This window comes from Sarcophilus harrisii, chromosome 4 (assembly GCF_902635505.1).
Source record: "Sarcophilus harrisii chromosome 4, mSarHar1.11, whole genome shotgun sequence".
Classification (NCBI taxonomy): domain Eukaryota; kingdom Metazoa; phylum Chordata; class Mammalia; order Dasyuromorphia; family Dasyuridae; genus Sarcophilus; species Sarcophilus harrisii.
This window is the reverse complement of record NC_045429.1, coordinates 93,900,057-93,923,628: the sequence shown is the minus strand read 5'-3', so window position 1 is coordinate 93,923,628 and position 23,572 is coordinate 93,900,057. Positions and strand designations below refer to the sequence as shown.

Sequence of the window (23,572 nt, the reverse complement as noted above, 5' to 3'; positions counted from 1 at the left end):
GAAATAGAATTCCAAAATAATCCCCTAGCCCGACTGTTCACAGGCCTCTTGGAGAACAACACGGTTTGAATAAAATCTCAAAGTGCTTCTTGGTTTCCCAAACTACAGCCATGCCTTGATTTTTTTTTAAATCATCAAAGAAGAACACTCTTAAATATTCTGAGTTATTTATTTTGTTTTTCAAAGATGGCTTTTTTTTTTTTTTTTTTTAGCAACAACAGATTTCTCCTCCTAAAAATGTTTTCTCAGGCTCATGTGAAAATTAATTTAAATTCCTTGGGCATAAACCAGCTGAGTCTGGAGGGAGGCAGCCCAGTTGTGTACTGTGTGGCAGAAGGAAACTAAACTGGTTGGGAGTAATAATAGCTGACATTTACATAGCACTTTAAGGTTTGCAAAGTATTTCACAGATATTATGTCACTATATCCTCACACCCATCCTGGGAAAGTGGGTCCTGTTACCTCCATTTTATAGATAAAGAAACTGAAATTGAGAAAAATTAATAGGCCCAGGGTTGGACGGCTAGTTACTGTTGGAGGCCACATTCTGACTGCAGGTCCGGTGCTCTGACCATTATACCAATAATCAAAATAGCAGCAATAATAATGCTTCAGTATTTCTAAGGGTCTGTGGTTTTCCTGACATGGGAATGTAGTCCACAAGCTGATCTCTAATGAATTTCCTTCTTGAGTCATGATCAAAAGACTTCTTCTCCAGTGGCTGGTGATCTTTTGGTGATGTCTCACCAAATTCAGCCAGACTCAAAGCCTTTCTAGCTGACAAAACCCTTCAGGTTTTAGAATCCATTGACATATAAATGCTCTGCCAGTAGAGATATATTGCATCTGCATTCCCAACAAACAGCACACACAGTGCCTGACATACAGCAGGCATTTAATGGATGCTTATTAATTAACAGTTTTTAAAAATTCAGGATCATCCCTGTGCTAGGGAGGATAGGGCTTTAGCAGAGGAGTAATAATAATGAAATAGTGAGAATAGTGAGCCCAGGGAATTTGCCCTTTAGGTCTGAGTAGTCTTTCTAGATTTGAGTCTTGTCTCCTGTCTCTGACATATCCTAGCTGTGTGATCATAGGCAAGTCATTTAACCTCTCATAGTTCTAGGTAAAGACCAAGACCAGACATAAATTGCAGAAAAAGTTTTTGAAATATGGCTTTTTTTTTAAAGCAACAACAGATTTGGTTGGTGCTGACCTGCATGAGTAGTTGGAGTTTCCCTATCTGAGAGTTCCTTCTAAGAATGAAATCGCAGGTCCAGCCCCTATTTCTATTCCTACTGTGGATGAAGCTCTGTGCCAACCCCTCTAACAATAAGGACAAACAGTACCTACTCTTGAGGAGTTTATATTTGTCTATGAAAGCTGTAACCTTTGTAAACTGTATATATAATATCACAAAAATGAAAGATGCTTTACTGGACCTGCGATTTCATTCTTAGAAGGAACTCTCAGATAGGGAAACTCCAACTACTCATGCAGGTCAGTACCTTTTCTTCACTTTATGTCTGGTCTTGGTCTTTACCTAAATGATTTGCCTATGATCACACAGCCAGGATATGTCAAGGCAAGAGACAGGACTCAAATCTAGCTCTTCCATGCTTCCAGGTCACTTTTTTTGCCTTGCTGTCTCTCACACACCCATAATAAGTTCTTTAATTCTCTCATGTTTATCAGGTAATCTGTAAAAAGAATAATCTAATGTAACTGAGCATTGGCTTCCTCTGAGCCCATGTCTCTGTGTACAAAATACTTTTCACCAAATGGATCCCAAGTTGCCCACATCCCAACCTCTCAAAGGTCAACTGGAGCAGGAGCTATTGGATACTTATTCCCTCTTTTTTTCTCCACCTAATCTTTCAATTCCTGAGTGACTTGGGTCAGAGAGAGGTTGTGCTCTCCCCACCTGATCTCGATGCAAAGAAATAGCATCCACTGAAAGCACTAGATTTGTGCGATTAAAGTACAACGCTATGAGGAACCTACCTCTCCATCTCTGGAGCTATATGAGGTTGAGGTCCAGATGCAAATCCTTCTGAAACATCTGGATTTATCTGGATCCATTTTCAAATGAAAAAGCAGGTTCCCTCTGAAGTGTCCACATCGGGAGTGTTATATGTGCCAAGATGACCTCATTTGGGGTGAAGAATTCAGATGGAGTATATGCAGATCTTGGGGAAAGTAGAAAGACTCAACTCTTCTGTTCCCTTGTTCCTATTGATTGCTCAAGTCCGACATCCCTCTCCCTTCAATGTTTTCCTCTTTGCCTTTTAGAAACAGACTAGAAACCATCTGGCCTACTGGTTTAGAACCCAAAATGAGATGTTGTGCTCTGCCTTTGTCTCTTTTGGAAACCCTGGGTCTTTACCTCATCTCTTTCTTCCTCCTTCTATATCCCATCTTTCTGATTTTTCTCCCTTCCCGTTATTTCTTCTCTCTACAGACTTTCCTGGCTTCCAGTGGGGGACTGTACTGCCTGGGAGGAGGCTGTGCCAACACTGTAATTCCTGATTGCATGAACCTGCTCCTGTCCTTGCATGGCAGCTTCTTCCTGTACCTCCCCCTCCCGCTCTTCTTGGGTCTTGCTGAGTGCATTGGATGGGGGTGGGTCTTGGAACTCAAGGGGCAGCCAGGCAAGGAGCTTAGCTCCCTTGGAGGTGCTGCTGCTGGTCATTTTGATGGTCAGAACAAGCCTGGCTTTTTCTCAGTGCAGTTTTGAGACCTCACCACAGTATCTCATTGGAAAAGCCCTTCCCACTCACTAACCCCTCCATCAATTTTTATAGATAGGGAAACTGAGACACAAATCATTTTGCCAAAATAGAAATAGAATCCAGAACCTTTCACTCCCAGGATGTTATTCTTTTAATTTCCACAAGTGCACTTCATAGAGTCAGAGGATTGGAATACAAAAACAAAAACAAAAACAAAAAACAGGGAAAAGACATTTCCTCACAGAAAAGTTTGAATATTAACACTAGTTGAAAGATATGGGTTCCCCTTAGTGACCAGGAACCAGATCAAGCCTAGCCCAGGAGGGTTCCTGCAGATTCCTCCTGCAGAACTCAAGGAGAAAGCCTCCTTCCTTAGACTGATTTCTGGGGCTGCTGCCCTGGCAGGATCCTGATGAGAGCGCCCGCATATCCAGTGCCTTTTTCCGCCTGTTCCGAGTCATGAGGCTGATAAAACTATTGAGCAGGGGTGAGGGTGTCCGAACACTGCTCTGGACCTTCATCAAGTCCTTCCAGGTAAGTATCTCAGCTCTCCAAGTTTGCTCCTTGGTACTCTGGGGGCCTATAGTAAGGGTTCAGTAAGAGACCCCCATCACTTGGCTCCTGGGGAGACAATAGCTCATCAAAGCCAAATTAGAGGCATCAGCTTTCTGTCCCCCCATCAGGAAGTGGCAGACCCATAAGTCCTTAGAGAGGAGAGGGAGGAGAGAAGAGAAGAGGAGTTATGACAATATATTACAGGCGGTATGCTGGTCCTGGAGTCAAAATGTCCTGACTTTGATACATCCTAGCTGGGTAATAATGAGCATATCACCCAACCTCTCAATGCCCCCGGACAACTAAATCATTCCAGAGGAGTTACCAGTCTTTATCAGTGGAGCAAGTTTCCGCAGTGGGAGTTTAGAACATTGCTGATATAAAGTCTGGAACAAATGGGAGAAGGGATAAGGAGATTGTCCTGTCTCTGGGAGGGAGGCTCCTCTATTGTGGAACGCTTCTAACTCTTCTGGTTTTGTCCTCCAGGCTTTGCCATATGTGGCCCTGCTAATTGTGATGCTCTTCTTCATCTATGCCGTCATCGGGATGCAGGTGAGAAAAGGGCTCAGACTAGAACCAAGTACCATATTTTATAACCTCAAATAGCACCAGTTTGAATGCCTGAGACCACACCAGGGGATTGGTCAGCACTAATCAGGTCCTAACTGTAAATCTCAAAAGATGTGAAATGTCTCACAACTCACAACTCCAGCCCCCATCCACCTTTGCATTCATAGCCTCATCCTATGACCTGATAAAATGATGTTCAGCCAATTTAGAGTAATAAGAACCGTTTCTTTGAGGAGTTTGAGTTCTCAGGGCCCTCTAGTATATAAAGGGAGAAAGGAGAATTGGGGAGAAGTTAATGAGGGTGAGGAGCTTGGGTAGTGTAAATTAGGAGATCTTTACATCCTGAACCTGAGAACTGTAGCCCTCTTTGCCCTGTAGATGTTTGGGAAAATTGCTATGGTGGATGGGACCCAAATCAATCGGAATAATAACTTCCAGACGTTCCCACAAGCTGTGCTGCTGCTCTTCAGGTAGGAGCCATTAGAATTTTAACTATGATTTTTTTTCCACCAAATAAAATAGAATGGGGTTGGGGGTGAAGGTCTTTTGGGAGGGGAGAGTGGGCTGTACCACATAGTACTATAAATTGGCAAAAGACTTCAAGATAGGGCAAGATAGTGGTTATAAGGAGGCAGCAAGTCTTCTAAGGAAAGAAAATATTTCCTCATCCTGAGACAAAGCATAGTTACACTTTGGGGAGTCTTCCCCTTTTTGATTCCTAACTTGTTACCTCAATAATGAAAATGCTTCCTTTGCTCCCTAATCTGTTCCCATTTAAACACATAGATTGTTCTTCCATAGCACAAGCTTAATCCCTCACTGATGACAGAATCTCATTAACCCAGCCAGGAACTCCTGGAGGCAAAGATCTCAAACTTTCGTTTCTTAAAGCCTTCCTTATTATGACTCCAGACAAGCCACTCTCACACAGTATTACTAAGTCTCCCCTTTGGTGACTTTAGTCTTGAAAACTAGCCTTGGTTGACTCTTAGGAATCTTCACAATTTGAGGTCATACATCCTTGCATCATCCCCCTGAAGAATGGAGATATTGGGACTCGAAGGGCAAAGGACAAATTGAAGCATGACAGGAGAAAAACACTAAGTGTTTACACAGGAATGCAAGAGCAAAGTCAGGAACGGGATCCTAGCATCCTGGCAAAGTCTATTTATTCCAGGTTTGAAACAGTTAACAGAAGCTATCTCACCCTAGGTGTGCGACAGGAGAGGCATGGCAGGAAATCTTGCTGGCCTCCAGCTATGGAAAACTCTGTGACCCCAAGTCTGATGCTCCTGTTGGGGAGGAGTATACCTGTGGTACAGGCTTTGCCTATTTCTACTTCATCAGCTTCTACATGCTCTGTGCCTTCCTGGTAAGTCACCCATTTAGGCATCATGGAAACCAGGGACAGGGATGAAAATGAGAATCAAAGGCACAGATTTGCCTTTAGGACTTTTCTTCCTTTTTAAACTTTTCTCCTCTTTATTTTATTTTGATTAAATTTTATTTTTTAAATTAACAAACATTTCTTTTCTCTTCTTCCTACTTCTCTCCTCTCCAAAAAGAAAAGAAAAACAAAACTTGTAACAAATATATCTAGTCAAACAAAACAAATTCCTACATTGGCCATGTCCATAAATGGGTATTTCATTCTGTACCAAGTTTATCACCTCTCTGTCCGGAAATGGCTAGCATGCTTCATGACTGGTCTTCTGGAATCATGGGTGGTCACTGCCTTGAGATGTTCCTAAGCCTGAACTTTTCTTTCTCAGTCTGTGTTTAATCTGGATCCCTTTACTAGGGACTCACTAGAAACAAATTCATTGGAAAAGGAAGACTCTCCTGACTGTAACTCATCTCTCTAAGGGTAAATCTGGAGCTTCTATTAGATAGCTGTTTTTTTTTCCTTCACATAAATCACAATTTTCAGGCTATTTTATATGTGTGTGTAAATATTTTATATGTACCAAATACACTAAAAATATTTCTCAACCATAGTCCCCTACCTCTACAAGGAAAAGAGGGAGGTATAATATCTCATGTCTTCTCTAAGTTTGATTATAATTAAACAGCATTCAGTTGGGGGTTTTGTTCCTTCTATTTATTTTGTTGTAATATATATATATAATATATATATACACACATATATATTTGTCATACATCCACACACATATGTATATGTATGTGTATATATACATAGATATAGTTTTCTTGGTTCTGCTAATTTCATTCTATTTCAATTCATAAAAGTCTCCTCATGCTTGCCCAAATTCTTCATCACTTCCCATGGTCCCATAAGATTCTGTTCTCTTCACACATGACATTTTGTTTTGCCATCCCCAAATTTAGAGGCATTTATCACATTATCACAAAAAGTGATGCCATGAATTTTAGTGTATATGAGATGATATCTTTTTTTTTTAAGATTAGCCTGCAGGACTTTGTACATAGTGATTGCAATATTGTAAAGATGATCAACTATGAAAAACTTAACTACTCAGATCAATACAATGATCCAAAACAATATGAAAGGACCCATGATCAAAAGTGCTATCCACCCCCAAAGAGAGAACTGATGAACTCCAAGGGAGAGGGAGAGAAGGAGAAAGAGAAGGAGGGAGGAAGGGAGAAAAAGAAAGGAGAGAGGGAGGGAGGGAGGGAGGAAGGAAGGAAGGAAGGAAGGAAGAAAGGAAAATATACTCCTACAGTATTACAGGGTTTTTGTCAGGCTTAAATGAGAAAGTATGCACAAAGTTGTGAAGTTCTGTGTTGTTATCAATTATTACTTTTATAGAAGATTTAATGTGACCTCATATTTGTGAAAGGGCTTCCTACAAAAAAAAGGCTTTAAATATTATTTCACTCACCCCAAAATCACTGTTTACAAAAGTAATACCTCCCTTCCTCCCCTCCCCCCCCGACCCAATAGGAGGACTCTGGAGTCAGAGAATTTAAGTCATTTGTCTAATATCATAAAATCTTTTGTGAGGAATAAGACAAAAAGCAGTCTCTTCCCGAACACCCCATCCAGCTTTCCACCCCCAGAGAAGACCAGAAGGAGCTCTTCAGTGCCTTACTCTTTTTCCCTCACCAGCAGCTCCTGTCCCATTGTTCCCTTTTGCCCATCACTTCTTTTGCTTTTTGTTTAATTTGTACTGGAATCTTACACTTTATGTCATTTCCAAATATCTCTCTCCCAGAGAGATATTATAACAAATACAGTCTTATAACAAAGACTAAAAATAGAAAAAAAAAAGGCAAACAATCAATACATCAACAGAATCTGACAGTCTATGCCAAGAGAGGAGGTTAAGGAAAGAGAATAAGCATTTCCATAATACCTACAACGCATCAGGCTCTGTTCTAAGCACTTTACAAATATTAGCTCATATGATACAACGCTCCACATCCAGAGTTCCCCAGCTCTTCTAAGACTTCTTAGAAGATAAAAATCACTTCTGGGTTTTTATGCTTGGGAACCTTTTGGGTCTGCTCCTTATAGATCATCAACCTGTTTGTGGCTGTCATTATGGACAACTTTGACTACCTCACCCGAGACTGGTCCATCCTGGGCCCACATCACCTGGATGAGTTCAAGAAGATCTGGGCTGAATATGACCCTGAAGCTAAGTGAGTACAGCCAGAGTGAGGGACCTTGGTCTCAGCCCTCCATCTTTCACTCCTAGTTCAGAATCTTATCTGTTATACCAGTGATCTCTCCTATTAAATCTCAATTTATCCTTGATCTCTACCTCTGAAATGAGTTTCTTGCCCTGGAAAGAAAAAAATACCAGAATATGGAGAGAGAAATACCTTGACCCCTGGATACAGCAACCTCTGACTACTTCAGCTACATCATGGGGTAGCTGGCAATGTATCTATTGGGTTTTCTAAGGAATGGCAACTCAGCTTCCCTCCCATCAGATCTGGACTTTAAATCATGACTCTGAAACCAAGAGCAAGACATTCCCACATTTCCCGGCCTTCTTCCCCGTCTCCAACTCCCTGAGAGGAGAGAGAGATTTCAGGTGGGATAATAAACTCAAGAAATTGTGCTTTTATCCCCCAGGGGCAGAATCAAGCATCTGGATGTCGTGACCCTGTTGAGAAGAATCCAACCCCCTCTGGGCTTTGGGAAGTTTTGCCCCCACCGTGTGGCATGTAAGGTAATCAGTTACTTGTGTTTTGCCAGGGAGGTTCTACATTGGAGGCTGGGGAGCTGGGGAGATTCTCCAGGTGGGAGCCATGTATGCTGACTCTGACCAGCTGTTTCTCTGTGGAGAGATTCTTCTCTCAACTTTGCAGTCTCCTAATAGTGTAATCTCCCTGTATGCTGTAGTAGAAAATGTAGAGACATAGAAAAAGGAGATCTAGGGTATTGGATGGATTAAAATGAAAAAACATTTTGCACAAACAAAACCAATACATCTAAAATTAGAAGGAGAGCAGGAAACTGGAAAAAGTCTTTGTAGCAAGCTTCTCTGATAAAAACTTCATTTCTAAAATATATTGGGAAGTAACCTACAAGATCTAGGTTTTAATGAAGATCTAGTAAAGATCGAGTGTGGCTTACTGGATAGGATCCCGCACTTGGATTCAGGAGGTTTTGGGTTAGGTCCTTTGCTGATGAGGATGGTGTTCACCATCCAAACTTGGCTCCCCATCCAGTCACTTCCTACTGAACCCATAGACCATTCCCTTTCTTTGTGTAGCGATTGATAAGCATGAACATGCCCCTGAACAGTGATGGGACCGTCACCTTCAATGCTACTCTCTTTGCTCTGGTTCGAACAGCTCTCAAGATCAAAACAGAAGGTGAGAATCCCGCTCCTTTCATGGCTTCTCTTTTCTTCTCCTAGTAGAGGGATATTTTTAGTCCAAATGCTCCCTGATTCTCCAACATTCTAGCTGAAGAGAGGGCCATCCTTTACCCTTAGCCTCCCTTTGGTTTGCATGATGAAAATGTAAATACTGGAGTAGGAATGGGGAAATTCCCCAAACCACATGGCCCTCAGCCCTACAGGACTCAAAGGGAACTGTATCTCTGGATACAGAATAATCCCTGAGGATCCATTCCCATAAATAAATACATACATGAATAAATAAATTATATATAAATATATATAATTTTTATCTGTATATATTACATAAATATATATTTTTATATTTTTTTAAACTGACTTTCTATTAAGGCTATTCTGAAAAGTGTCATTGGTAGCAACCGTTGGGCTCAATTCAAGAAAAGAATAGAGGGAGGGAATATAGCTGGTGCATAGGAGAACAGCTAGAAGACTAAATGGAAACCAGCTATCCCCTCAGCTTCATGAAATACATGAAGGAGTAGTTCGCTTAGTTCTACACGCTCTTAACTAGACCTATCAGCAAAAACGTCAGTGACATTCATCAATCAATGTCAGCAAGCCTTTATTAAATGCCAACTGTGTGCCAGCACTGAATCACTCTCCACCTCTGTACCTTAGAATATGTCTGTCACCATAGATGTCCCATTTCTGGGGCAGATGCTCCCTTCTCAAACCCAAGCCCCTCTGAAGGATTAGCAAAGGTTTAGAGAGAAAGGATATTATGATGTTATATTACATTATATTTACAGAGAAAGGATAAAATTGCTAACCATTCACAAAATTATATGAAGATTTCAGATAGAACAGTTAAAAACCCAGCATTAGAAACTAAGAAATTCTTTCTGGATTCTGTTCTGGGTCCTCTTTTCACTTTCTCAGTTATCTCATCAATACCCATCAGCTGACATATCACTTCTATGATTATTATTCCTACTTTTAAATACACAACTTCAGTCTTTGCTCTAGTCTCCAGCCCTACATGACTAGCTATCTATTGGACATCACCATTTGGATGTTCCATCTCAAACTCAACATGTGTAAAACAGCTCCTTTTCTTCCCCTTTCTCATTATGTACTGAACTCATCTCTCCTGCAAACTTCCCTATTTCCAATGAAGCCATTACCATTCTTTCAGACATCCCTGGCTTGGAAGATTGCCATTCTCTTGGACTCTCCTAGTTTCCTCACTTGAATATTCAGAATGGATTGAGTGCCAGATCTGGAGACAGGGAGACTCATCTTCCTGAGTTCAAATCTGGTTTCAGACACTTACTGGCTGTGTGGACCTGGGTAGTCACTTAACCCTATTTGCCTCGGTTTCCTCATCTTTTAAATGAACTGCAGAAGGAAATGGCAAATCACTCTACTATCTCTGCTAGTCGCAAAAGGGGTCATGAAAAATCAGACATGAGTGAAATAACTCAAAAACAATATATTCTATGAATTGTCACCGTGTATTATATATATTATCTATTATATTATATAATTTTATAATATTATATATATATATATAGTATTAACTAATTTTATGTATTATCAAATATATATTAGCTATATTATTAGCTATACCTATATTATAATATGATATACTATAGTATTAATATATTGTTATATGCTATATTATATACTATATTATCTATTAACAATATATTAACACATAAATTTTAAATAACATATTATGTAATTATATGTCATATTAGTAATTATATAATATGATGGATATATGGTATGATACATTATATAATAGATATTATGTCTATAATATAATATAGACATTATGTTATAATAATGTAAAATAATATTTTATTATATTATATGTGCATAAATATAGATTATTATATTATTGTTAAAACAGTAAAAATAATAATATTGTTATTATTATATATGATCTGATACATTATATAATAGATATTATTGTAACACATATAATACAAGATGGCCCAAAAGTCTTAGTGGTTTTAAACATTAGTAGCTTAAAACTGTACTAAGACTTTTAGAATATACTGCATATCTATGTATGTTTACATATGTGTGTGTGTGTGTATATGGTTCTACATCGAAGGTTCTTAACTTGGGACCTGTGAATTTGTTCTCTTAATATTTTGACAACCACATTTCAATGTAATCGGTTTCCTTTGCAATACTATGTGGTTTTTAATTAATTTAAAAACATCATTCTGAGAAAGGATCCACAGATTTCAACAGATTGCCAAAGGGATGCATGACATACAAAAATGGTTTAGACCCCTTGACCCTTACTGTCCCATTAACCCCATGAGATATCACCAAGTCTCTACACAACTTTAATGTGGGCTTTCCCTAGTAGCTGTCCCCACCCAGTCTTTCCCATTCACCACCCACCACCCACCCTGAGCACTTGTAGTAGCTTATTCCATATAATAGTCACCATTGAGTCTTATAATTAATGAGTGAAAAAATGGATTTCTTTACAGGAGGCATGTTAACATTAGGGAGTAAGAGATGGACAAGGAGGTAGATGTCAGAGAACTTTGAAATGCAGAAGTGTTCTGTCCCTCGGTCCTAGACAGCTGAGATAATGACCCAGAATAAGGTTAGCTTTAGTTCCTGACAACAGGGTAGCAAACAATGATCCTAGAAATCTTACTACAGATCCACTAGAAGGGCAATGATGTAAGAAAAGTGTCCTGTCCTCCTATGAGTGACTGGCTGGCTCCAAGGTTTTTAGAGATCACTGGAAGGCCATTCTATCTCAAGGCATTGACATGGTATGAATGATATTAAAAGAAGCCATTCCTGCCTCTCACCTGACACCAGGTAACTTTGAACAGGCCAATGAGGAGCTACGAGCCATCATCAAGAAGATTTGGAAGAGAACTAGTATGAAGCTTCTCGATCAAGTCATTCCCCCCATTGGAGGTAGGTATGGCTTTAAGGAGCCAAAGACCAGTGGTTATTTTTTTAAAATTTTTTATTTTTAACAAATGATCAATAGAATACATATTTTCAATAGTATATAAGTATATGTATAATTACTTCCTTTGATCTTTAAGTATAAGAAATTCAACCTTTAGTTTTCAAAATTACTCTGCTCCTATGCATTTTTCTGATTATTCTTCCGTTTCTTTCTCTGATTTTTTAAAAGATGCCTCAATTACTTTTTTCTGTATTTTTTTGGCTATACTTTATCAATTTTAAGGAAATAGTGGCTTAAGAGATATTTCTTTTTTTTATTATAGCTTTTTATTTACAGGATATATGCATGGGTAATTTTTCAGCATTGACAATTGCAAATCCTTTTGTTCCAATTTTTCCCCTCCTTCCCCCACCCTCTCCCCCAGATGGCAGGTTGACCAATCCATGTTAAATATGTTAAAGTATAAGTTAAATACAATATATGTATACATGTCCAAACCATTATTTTGCTGTACAAAAAGAATCGGACTGTGAAATATTATACAATTAGCCTGTGAAGGAAATCAAAAATGCAAGCGGGCAAAAATAGAGGGATTGGGAATTCAATGTAGTGGTTCATAGTCATCTCCCAGAGTTCTTTTGCTGGGCATAGCTGGTTCAGTTCATTACTGCTCTATTGGAACTAATTTGGTTCATCTCATTGCTGAAGATGGCCAGGTCCATCAGAATTGATCATCATATAGCATTGTTGTTGAAGTGTATAATGATCTTCTGGTCCTGCTCATTTCACTCAGCATCAATTCGTGTAAGTCTCTCCAGGCCTCTCTGAAATCATCCTGCTGGTCATTTCTTACAGAACAATAATATTCCATAACATTCATATACCACAATTTATTCAGCCATTCTCCAATTGATGGGCATCCATTCAGTTTCCAGTTTCTAGCCACTACAAAGAGGGCTGCCACGAACATTCTTGCACATTCTTCCCTCTTTTAAGATCTCTTTGGGATATAAGCCCAGTAGTAGCACTGCTGGGTCAAAGGGTATGCACAGTTTGATAGCTTTTTGAGCATAGTTCCAAATTGCTCTCCAGAATGGCTGGATGTATTCACAATTCCACCAACAATGTGAGATATTCCTTTTAAGAGAACAATGAATAATTCAGTAGTAGGAAAATACAGGAGAGATATTCCCTTCATTCCTCCATAATTTCCTCCATTAAAAGTTTTTGTAAAAAAAAAATGCATAGTTTCCCCAAAACAATTTACACATTGACTAAGTTCAAAAATGTATGTTTCATTCTGCATCTTGATTCCATCACCTCTCTGTCAAGAAATGGATAACGTGTTTCACCAGTGGCTATTTGGAATCATAATTCATAATATAACCAATAATAAATCATAATATAAACAATGGCTACATGGAATCCTAATTGAGATCCCGAGTTATTGAAGGAGAGGAAGGAATGGGATTTCCTTTGGCTTTGTGAGACAGGAATACCTTGCTATCAAATGTCCAGAATGACTTTGCACTCATGGAAGTCTGCCAGAATTGACTATGAGCCTCAGGAAAGAGTATTCCCATTGGCCCAAATAACCAAGGGAAATGAAGTTTTGTAACATCTAACAACACTTTCTTGACTCTTCTACCCTATCACTCCCATATTAAGCCCAGGAAGCCCACTCTAACTGGGGCTTATGGCTCTGTTTGGTTAACTCTCTAGATGATGAAGTGACCGTAGGAAAATTCTATGCTACCTTCCTCATCCAAGAGCATTTCCGGAAGTTTATGAAGCGCCAGGAGGAGTATTATGGATATCGGCCCAAAAAAGACACTGTGCAGATCCAGGTGAGTAGCATGATGGCCCAGAGCTACCCACATGTGCACACGTCCGCCATCCTTCCTAAGAGATATCATCTCCCCCTAAAATCTAGAGCAGAGACGCCATGTTTCCTATATCAGAGGTTCATACTGTTAAAGCTGGAGGAACCTTAGAGATCATCCATTCTAGCTCATTTTATAGCTGAGAATACGGGCACAGAATAACTTATAAGTGCTCTTGCAATATCAATGATGGAGATGCATGTCATTTCTGAATGGTCCAAGGTTAAAAGATACTTCATCCTGCAGGAGATGGGCCAGCTTTTTAGAGTAAAAAGCAATAGGAATAATTGCAGCTAGACCATAATTAACTTATCAAAAATCCATTCCAGGCAACCCAGGAGGGTATATCCCCTGGGATGATTAGCATTAGGAATTGCCTAGATAAGATGAACAGAATCAGGGCTTCTTAAACTTTTTCTACTTGTGATTCCTTTTCACCCAAGAAATTTTTATGCAGTCTTGGATATGTAGATATATAAAATAGGTATACAAATCAAACATTTTCTGGTAATAATTTATAACTTGGTGATTCTCACATTCAATTCCTCCCTATGGGGTCACAACCCACAATTTAAGAAGATTTGAATTAGGTGACTTTCCTGGGAGCTCCAGGATTTTATGTTTAGGGAGCTCAATGAGCCAAAAAGCAAGTGAGGGACATAAAATGAAAAAGAGACAGTAGGAGAACGTTAGGGAGAATGGCTCCCAGTGTGGGATACCTTGATCAGAGGAACAGAGCAACCCTGGAGCTACGAGTCCTCATCTCTTCTCCTTGGTTAATCATTCATTTCTTTTCCTGCATAAGGCTGGTCTTCGGAGTATTGAGGAGGAAGCGGCTCCTGAGATCCACCGAGCCATCTCTGGAGATCTGACAGCCGAGGAAGAGCTGGAGAGGGCCATGGTGGAGGCGGCCATGGAGGAAGGGATCTACCGGGTGAGTGAGAGCCAGAAAACTGAGTGGCTGGGGAATGACCAAGCAGCATGGCCCCATGGGAAGCAGCTCAGAGCCTCACCAGTGTCAGATCACTACTGTACTCAGATAAGCAGCAACCTCAGAGCCCACAGTCCCATCACCTAACTAGCCTCACCTTTTGTGGCTACTTGGCTCATGATCTTTGCTTCTAATTCCACACACAATCTGTCCCGTCCCCCATCTCTAAGTCTCCTCTTCTTTTTCCTTCTCTCCATACAAATCCTGACTAGCCTGACCTGCTTCCATTCTCTCCAGCCTTATATCTATTGCTCTGTCCATTTCTCACTAATATCCTTGTCTTCATTTCTCCTTGTTTGTAATAATTAGTTATCGACAATTATTAATGTAATATTAGTAATTACATTATCTGGCCCATTAGGCCAGATAATTATTATTAATATAGCATTAGTAATTATTTTATTAGCTAGCCCTTTAGGCTGGATTATGATTATTAATGGAATATTATTATTATCAAGCTCTTCAGGCTAGATTATTATTATATTAGTAATTATATTATTTTCTATTTCTTAAGGCCAGATTATTATTAATATAATATTAATAATTATATTATTAGCTAGTCCTTCAGGCTAAGTTATTATTATTAACATAATATTAGTAATTATATTATCTAGTTCTTCAATCCAGATTATTATTATTAATTCTATTATTAGCTAGCCCTTCAGGTCAAATTATTATTAATATGATATTAGTAATTATTTTATTATCTAGCCTTTCAGGTTAGATTATTATTAATGCAATATTAGTAATTATATTATTATTTAGCCCTTCAAGCCAGATTATTATTAATATAACATTAGTAATTATATTATTATCTAGTCCTTTGGGCTAGAAACTTGCTGAGGGCAGAGACTGTGTCTCTCTCTCCCCCCGCCCCATTCCCAGCTCAGGAGGCTGTCTGTCCTGCCATTCCAGGGAGAGAAGCAGCTCTTTAAGGAAACCGCTCTGGAGGCGTCAAACCCCAAAAATGCCTCGCTGCCCACCCCATTCTCCTGGGAGCCTGTTTGAGGCAGCAGGTGGCCCTTTGTTTCCATTACCTTCCCTTTCTCACCTTATCTGGTCTCAAGTTCCCTGGCAGCCTGACCTAGGCCTCCTCTCCATCATTGTTGCCCCCTTCCCTTGGCTGCAGAGGACGGGCGGCCTTTTTGGCCAGGTGGACACCTTCCTGGAGAGGACCGACTCGCTGCCCCCCAACGTGGCCAGCCAGAGGCCCCTGCAGTTCACCGAGATGGAGATGGAGGACATGGACTCACCCGTCTTTTTAGATGACTTCCCCCCAGAACCTCCTGCCAACCCCCTGGCCAGGACTCACGCCAACACAAATGCCAGCAATGCCAACGCCAACAACGCCAACAGCTGTGTATCCTCCAGGTGGGGACCAGAAACTGGCGGCCCTGGGTTTGGGGATGGAGGCCTGGGGGAGGGGAGGGCAGCAAGAACAAGCATCATCCCGGCTTGGGGGAGCAAGGAAGGGCATTCACTTCATTTCTCCCATGAGGAGGGGAGCCAAGTGCTTCATTGAGAAAGGAAATTGTATTTGGAGTCAAAAGATCTGAGTTCAAATTCTGAATCTATCACTTGCTACTTCTGTGAGCTTGGAAAAGTCCCCTTACCTCTTAAGCCTCCTCTGTAAAATAAGACATTAGACTCGATACCTTCTGATATCTCTTCCAATTCACTTGGACATAGGCTGGCTCATGTGGCCTGCAGAGACCCTTCAGACCAGGAGGGGGCATCCCCTTTTCAGAAGTGATACTGGCATTTAAACCTAAATGATTTGCTCATTCTGCAGACTTGCAGACAGATGGTAGCATCTCCGGGGAGCAGTGAAGTGAATTGATGAATTTATTGAAAATGTTTTGATTAAAAGTAGAACTCTACAATAACCCAGACTCAGGGGAGGGGAGGCAGAAAGAAGATTTAGATACAAGAAACTGAATATTTCAGAAAAAAAAAAAGAAATCTACAAAGAAGGAAGAAAACAAGCATTGATTTAGTGTCTACTTATATACCAGGCACTGTGCTAAGCACTTTATTATATATATATATATATTATTATAATATTATAATATTATATCATAGAAGGTAGGTTATGTTATTATCCCCATTTTTAGATGAGAAAAGTGAGGTAAACAGAGTTCAGTGAATGACTTGCCCAATTACACATTAGTCTGAGGCTAGATTTGAACTCAGCTCTTCCCACTCCAGACCTGGATAACATTGTGTTACCTGTAAGACTGGGATAGAGGACTATCTAGATTTTGAGCTCAAAACCCAATTTTTTCACTCGTGTAACCTTGGGAAAATAACTTCTATTTGCCTCAGTTTCCTCAAATCTAAAAAAAGGTTTGGACTAGATAAGAGGTATCAAAAAGCTGCCCTAGAGCAGCTTAAATTAGATTAAAATGTAATTGGGAAATATTTGACAAAATAGTAAAAAATACAATAAAACATAGATAATGTTGATTTGTGGTTTTTCCAAGTCAACAAACTCAGGATTAGTACAATAATCCTGTACTATTTAAAGTGCAGTAGAGTAGAGAGGGGAGTAGAGAGCTTTGGGGCATGAGCTCAGTGCATCAGCCACCTCCCATAGGCAAGAATCTCTCCCTCTTCCATGAAGGAAGACCAATTCAATTTAAAAGTATTTTCTGATTGCCTATTACTACTTGGTAGAAAGGGAAAATGATGTTTCTGGGGGAGGGAATTATGGGAGCAAAGGTAAGGAGACTCTGGGGTGACCCTAGAAGTAGTGAGTGACAAGGAAGGTAACCAATCTACAGGAGGGGTTAGATGTTGTTGGGTGTTCAGATAGGTTCCTATCTGGCCATAGAGCATCATGGTCTCATGCTGCAACCAAATCCATGGGAAAAGTGAAGAACCATCAGAAAAATTGATGATAGGGAGGAATGAAGTCTCGAGATGATGGGGATGGTCACCATAAGGAATAGGGAGAGTGATGGTCTATTTCCTGCTTGTTTCAGTATCCATCATGAGAATGAGCTTCCAGCATTATCTTCCCCGAAGAAGGATGCCCTTTATCACCCTCACTCTGCTCCAGGTCAGTGCTCCTTTTTATTTTTATTTTTTGGCCCAATGAGAAGCCCAGCTTTACCTGGGATTAACCCCAGCTTTCCCCATCTCTTCTGCTTCCTTAAGTGGGCACTTTCTGAGGACTCTCCAGTCCAAACCTGCCCCTTCTTGCCTGGGGAAGGGATAGAATCTCAGGTTTCGTGCAGTAGGCAAGATGAGGCGGGGTTGCCTTGGAGCTTGTTACCAAGGGAACTACGTGGGACAGCAGGATGGTAGGTATATCCTCAGCCAGTCCATGTGGGCAGTGTGGGAAGCTGCCTACTAAATTGTGTGAAGTGAGGGAAGTTTTATAAAGCAGCACTTGTGAAAAATACCTTCCCTTAAGAAAAGAAAACCCACCAGCATTAGAGAAAATGTATGTGGTTAAGCTGTCTCCAGAAAGCTCTTATGAAAAATTCAGCTCCTTAACCCAACATGGCAGTCCTTAGCTAGAATTAGTTTTTAAGATTAGCTAACTCTCACCTAGCAAGTTTCAGAAAGAGATGAACGAGCAAGGACATGAGTGCATGAAATGGGGGAGCATGTGGAGTTGGGTTGAATAATTTATCACAAGATGGGCTTAGACAGAACCAGGAGATCATTATATACCTCAACAACGATACTGTATGAGGATGTATTCTGATGGAAGTGGATTTCTTTGACAAAGAGAAGATCTAACTCAGTTTCAACTAATCAAGGATGGACAGAAGCAGCTATACCCAAAGAAAGAACACTGGGAAATGAATGTGAACTGTTTGCATTTTTGTTTTTCTTCCCAGGTTATTTGTACCTTCTGAATCCAATTCTTCCTGTGCAACAAGAGAACTGTTCAGTTCTGCACACATATATTGTATCTAGGATATATGGTGACATATTCAACATATATAGGACTGCTAGCCATCTGGGGGAGAGGGTGGAGGGAGGGAGGGGAAAAATCAGAACAGAAGTGAGTGCAAAGGATAATGTAAAGAAATTTTTTTCAAAAAAAAAAACAAGATGGGCTTAGAGTGTAGCAAAAAGACTCTATGAGTTGAAGGGATGCAAGGGAATGCGAGGAAGGGAGTGGAGGGGTGAAGCCTTCTCCAAGGAAGGGATATACGGAAGTTGTTTTGGACTGCTTGGACTGGAGACCAGGGAAATTTGCTTGGTCTTGATGCTAACGAGACCTGAGCATGTGCTTTTCAGTCAATTCTCTTGGCTTGCCTGGCAGAGAATGCCCGTGTGCCAGGGGCCCTACCAGGACCCAGTGAGGTTTTAAGTTGGCTTTATCTCAGTGGTCAAACCAGCTCCCCTTTCTCCCCAGCAGAACATCAAGATGATTTTTATCCGGAGAAACATAAGGTTAGAATGACCCGGAGGAAGATAACCAGCCTGGGGGCATGCTCCAAGGCCCAAGCTCCCCCTTGCCCTGACCAGGTAATAAAGGGGAAAGCCCTGATCTCTTTTATGGAACTGAGCCACGGGACAATATGTGTGCTGGATGAGAGGGGATGGGGACCTAGGGAGGCAGTGGGATAGCAGACATCGGTCCTTAATTGAGAATGGACTCAGGATTTCTGGTCAGGAGTCCTTCCAAAGATTCGTGCTCCTCCTGAAATCTATTCCCCTGTCCATTTGGGAGCAGGCTCACAGGAAGGAGGATGATGTTTCCAGGGGGAGAGAGAGCCCCCCGCCAGAGTCCCCGTGCACAGAGACAACAGGTGGAGGTCAGGGGGCAGACCCAGAAGCTCCTGCACCTTCTACACCTGCTACTGCCCGATTGATCCGGAAGGTGAGTCTGGGGCTGGTGACACCCCAGAATTAAGGAAATGATGAAGGGAGAGGGGGTTTCTGCTTGTGGAGGGGAAGATGGCACAAGAAGGGGACTTAGGAAAATCCAGCCTCTGACATGGCTGAGTAAAGGAAAATCATTAAACCTCATAGGCTCCCAGACAACTCTCCAAAACTATAAATTGCAGAACAGATGTGGATCTTCTTTGGCAGAGAAAGTTCCCTCCATTATATAAATGGCAGATCTAAATCCCTGGTTGCCATGATACAATTGTTAGAGCACTAGCTCTCAAATCAGAGCATGTAGGTTCAATTCAAGTCTCTGAGGTATATAATATATATATAATATACTATAATATGCTATAGATATAACATAGCTATATGCTATAATAACAATATAATATAATAATATATTATAATAACAATAGCACTTTAAAGTTTGCAAAGCACTTTACAAATATTATCTTATTTGATCTTCACAACAACCCTAAAAGATAGGTGTCATTATTATCCCCATTTTACAGGTGGGGAAACAGGATCTGAAGGTGATTTTAATTAAGATCTTCTTAATTTCAAATCCAATATTCTGCTCACTGTACTACTTAGCTACCTGTATGATTGGGAGCAAGTCACTTAACCTCTGTGATCCTCAGTTTCCTTATTCTTAAAATGAGAGGAGTGGAAATTCATTGACCTCTAGATTCTCTCCCAGAATTTATTATCTCCTCCACACACACCCCTAATCTGTCTGCCTTCATTTCCTCACTTAATAAAATGAGTATAATAATAATAAGAGCACTTAGGGCAAAGGAGATATTTGTAATAGGCCTCACAAATTTTAAAGCACTATTGTTATCAGAGGCTTAATTTGAAGCTACTTGCTCTGACTTAAGCACCAGTGCCCATGACAGCTTTAGGGCTAAGACTACCCACTTAAATGAGGTCTGGGACAAGTAGAAGCAGGACAGTCCCAGGGTCATGAGTAAGGAAGATCTGTTCTGAAAAAGCCAGAGCCCACCAAGGAATTAATTTCTCTCATCTCTGGGCAGGCTCTGGTTCAAGGTGGCCTGGGCACCCTGGCTGGCGATACGGGCTTTGTGGTGGCAACCGGACGGGCACTGGCCGACGCCTGCCAGATGGAACCAGAGGAAGTGGAGGAGGCAGCAAATGAGCTGCTGAAAGGACAGGAGTGTCCAAAAGACAGGAACAGGTCCCCTTCATCCCTGGAGTCTCAAGCCATAGGGCCTGCGCCAGGCAGCTATGATGGGTCGTGGGGCTCCCGAGAGGCCCTCATCACCACCCAGCTGTGACCCCCTCACTGAGAAACCCCTTAGAATGGGCCTGTCAGAAAGGCTCTGGTGTAGAAGAGGTTCCAACCTGGGAACAGAGCATCTTCCCCCTAGGAGAGCTATCTAATTAGCTGAGGGACAGGTGGTCATGAAATATTGTGAAAAACCAGAAGAAAACAGCTCCTCCCCAGGAGTCTGAATGAAGGGAGCCTCCCCAGATTATTCGCCAAGGCCCCGGCAGACTCATGTCTGTAATGGCACAAGGTCATTACCATTGGCAGGGCATTAAAGACCCCCAAGTGTGACATCAGCATTCAGCATCTGCCTGTCTCCTTTCTTGGACCCAAGCCCTTTCCCTCCTTGACCTGGAACAATCTGAAATCCCCACCCCCATCTCAGACCCAGAAGCCCATTTGACATCAGGACAATCTGTCACCATCTGGAGGCAGAAGGATTCTTATTCTAATAGAAACCCAAGGTGATGGCACCATATTATGGTACTTCAGTTTATTTTAGTACTTGGGGTTTTTTTCTGTTGTAAGGTCCCTGAAATAAAATCCTAGAAATGGGACCAGTTTGGGAAAGAGAAATTTGAGCTAGAGTACTGGGGGTGAGGTGGGGAGGGGGCATACCAATCTTTCCTGATTATAGAAACAGAAATGGAGAAGAGGGGGAGCAGACTGCAGGGTGGGATTAAATCCAGCTCCCCAGCAGGACTGTCTGACACAGCAAGCTTAAAGGGGCTTCCAGAGAGCCTCCGTCTGTCACCTGAGTAGCCCAGCTAAGGACAGTGTCTGCCTCAGACACCCTGGCATCTCTGGGTCAGTCCCACTGCCAACTGCAGGGGCCCTGACTCCTGGGGTCTGAAAGCCAGTTAAGGTGTAGCCAGAGAAATAAGATTCTCTGTCTCTGTCTGTCTCTCCTTCTCTCTCTCTCTCTCTCTCTCTCTTTCTCTCTCTCTCTCTCTCTCTCTGTCTTTTATCTTTCTCTCTCTTTCTTTCTGTGTGTGTATGCTCATGTTCAAGCTAAGGGATGCAGGTATCAACATTCTGCCCTGTGCCAAGCCCAAATTTCTGGCAACTGGTAGAGCTTTTCAAGGAGCTGGCCTGGCAATACGCCTGTGAATCTTGCATGCAAAGTACCTGAGCTGTTGACTCCAATTCAATGGTGTCCTTGCAGAATGATTTTTGTAGTGTCCTCCAAGTAAGGAGGGTCCCTAAATTTGCCCAGAAAGAGGAATGCCAGAGAAGAGGAAGAGAACTAGCTGGGTCCCCACCTTTCATTTCCCCTGCTCTCAATATCATCAATGAAAATTCTGTATCATGTGGGATTTCTGTCTTCTGATCTGCCTTTCCCAATGTCCTACACGTTGGATATGCCTAGGAGGCAGGAGAATACTTGAGAAAAGATATGAATTCATGCTATTTGCTATCTTTGTGATCTGAGACAAACCCAGTTCTCTCTGGACCTCATTTTTCTCACCTATAAAATGAATGGATTAGAAAAGAAAAGCAGCTTTAAATCCTATAATCCTTAATTCTGACGCTACTAACTACTCATGTGATCTTTTTTTTAAAAATAGCTTTTCATTTTTCAAAATATATGCAAATATAATTGTCAACATTCACCCCTAGAAAATCCTTTTCCAATTTTTTCCCCTTTTCCCCTAGATGGCAAATAATCCAATGTCCTCTAAACATATTTTCACATTCATCATTCAACACAAGAAAATCAGATCAAAAGAAAATCAGAAAAAAAATGAGAAAAAAAATTTCAAGCAAACAAACAAACCAAAAAAAGGTGAAAATACTCTCTCTCTAGCATAATTCTATTGGAATTGCCCTGAATCACCTCATTGTTTAAAAGAGTCAAGTTCACCAGAGTTGATCATCATATAATCTTGCTGTTGCTGTGTACTTGGTTCTATTCACTTCACTTAGCATCAGTTCGTGTAAGTCTCTCCAAGCCTCTCTAAAATCATCCTGCTGGTCATTTCCTACAAAACAATAATATTCCATGACACTCATATGCCACAATTTACCCAACCATTCTCCAGTTGATGGGCATCCATTCATTTTCCAATTTCTAGCCACTACAAAGAGGGCCGCCACAAACATTTTTTGCACATGCAGGTCCCTTTCCCTCCTTTAAGATCACTTTGGGATACAGACCCAGTAGAAATACTGCTGGATCAAAGGGCATGCACAGTTTGATAGCCCTTTGGGCATAGTTCCAAATTGTTCCTCAGAATGGTTGGATCAGTTGACAACTTCACCAATAATGCATCATTGTCCCAGTTTTACCAAGTCCCCTCCAACATTTATCATTATCTCTTCCTGTCATCTTAGCCAATCTGAGAGATAGGAAGTGGTACCTCAGAGTTGTCTTAATTTGCATTTCTTTAATCAATAGTGATTTAGAGCATATGACTACAAATGGCTTTAATTTCTTTGTGGGAAAATTGTCTGGGATCTTTGACCATTTATCATTTGGAGAATGGCTAGTATTCTTATAAATTTGAGTCAGTTCTCTATATATTTTAGAAATGAGGCCTTTATCAAAAACCTTGGAGATAAAAATTTTTTTCCCCAGTGTCCTGCTTCCCTTCTAATCTTGGCTGCATTGCTTTTCTTTGTACGAGAACTTTTAAATTTAATAGAATCAAAATTATCCATTTTTCATTTCATGTTCTCTAGTTCTTCTTTGGCCATAAATTCCTTCCTTCTCAGATCTGAGAGGTAGATTATCCTTTGTTCTCCTAATTTGCTTATAATATCAGCCTAGTTTCTGTAGCCATATGATCTTAAGCAAATCACTTAACTGCTGATAGTTTCAATTTTCTCATAGCCTAAAGAGCAAGAAACCTCAGAGTTCCAATGTCTTGGGTTCAAGTCTTATCTCTGACATGCTGATGGAATGATCTCTACTAAGTCACTTAACTTCAGCAGTCTT

General features: G+C 40.8%; 1 protein-coding gene across 1 annotated transcript in view; it reads left to right on the top strand.

Annotated features, from left to right (window-relative positions):
• CACNA1S (calcium voltage-gated channel subunit alpha1 S) overlaps positions 1-21,222 on the top strand; it is a 99,360-nt gene extending 78,138 nt beyond the window's left edge. The window contains exons 29-44 of the mRNA XM_031937116.1: positions 2,462-2,518; positions 3,138-3,266; positions 3,774-3,839; positions 4,236-4,327; positions 5,070-5,229; positions 7,360-7,487; positions 7,927-8,023; positions 8,570-8,672; positions 11,516-11,617; positions 13,338-13,462; positions 14,304-14,432; positions 15,619-15,860; positions 17,474-17,550; positions 18,865-18,977; positions 19,186-19,332; positions 20,381-21,222. Coding sequence (XP_031792976.1) covers positions 2,462-2,518; positions 3,138-3,266; positions 3,774-3,839; positions 4,236-4,327; positions 5,070-5,229; positions 7,360-7,487; positions 7,927-8,023; positions 8,570-8,672; positions 11,516-11,617; positions 13,338-13,462; positions 14,304-14,432; positions 15,619-15,860; positions 17,474-17,550; positions 18,865-18,977; positions 19,186-19,332; positions 20,381-20,641 — 2,028 coding nt within the window. The 3' untranslated portion in view covers positions 20,642-21,222. The remainder of the gene's footprint in view (positions 1-2,461; positions 2,519-3,137; positions 3,267-3,773; positions 3,840-4,235; positions 4,328-5,069; positions 5,230-7,359; positions 7,488-7,926; positions 8,024-8,569; positions 8,673-11,515; positions 11,618-13,337; positions 13,463-14,303; positions 14,433-15,618; positions 15,861-17,473; positions 17,551-18,864; positions 18,978-19,185; positions 19,333-20,380) is intronic.
• The last annotated feature ends 2,350 nt before the right edge of the window (positions 21,223-23,572 follow it).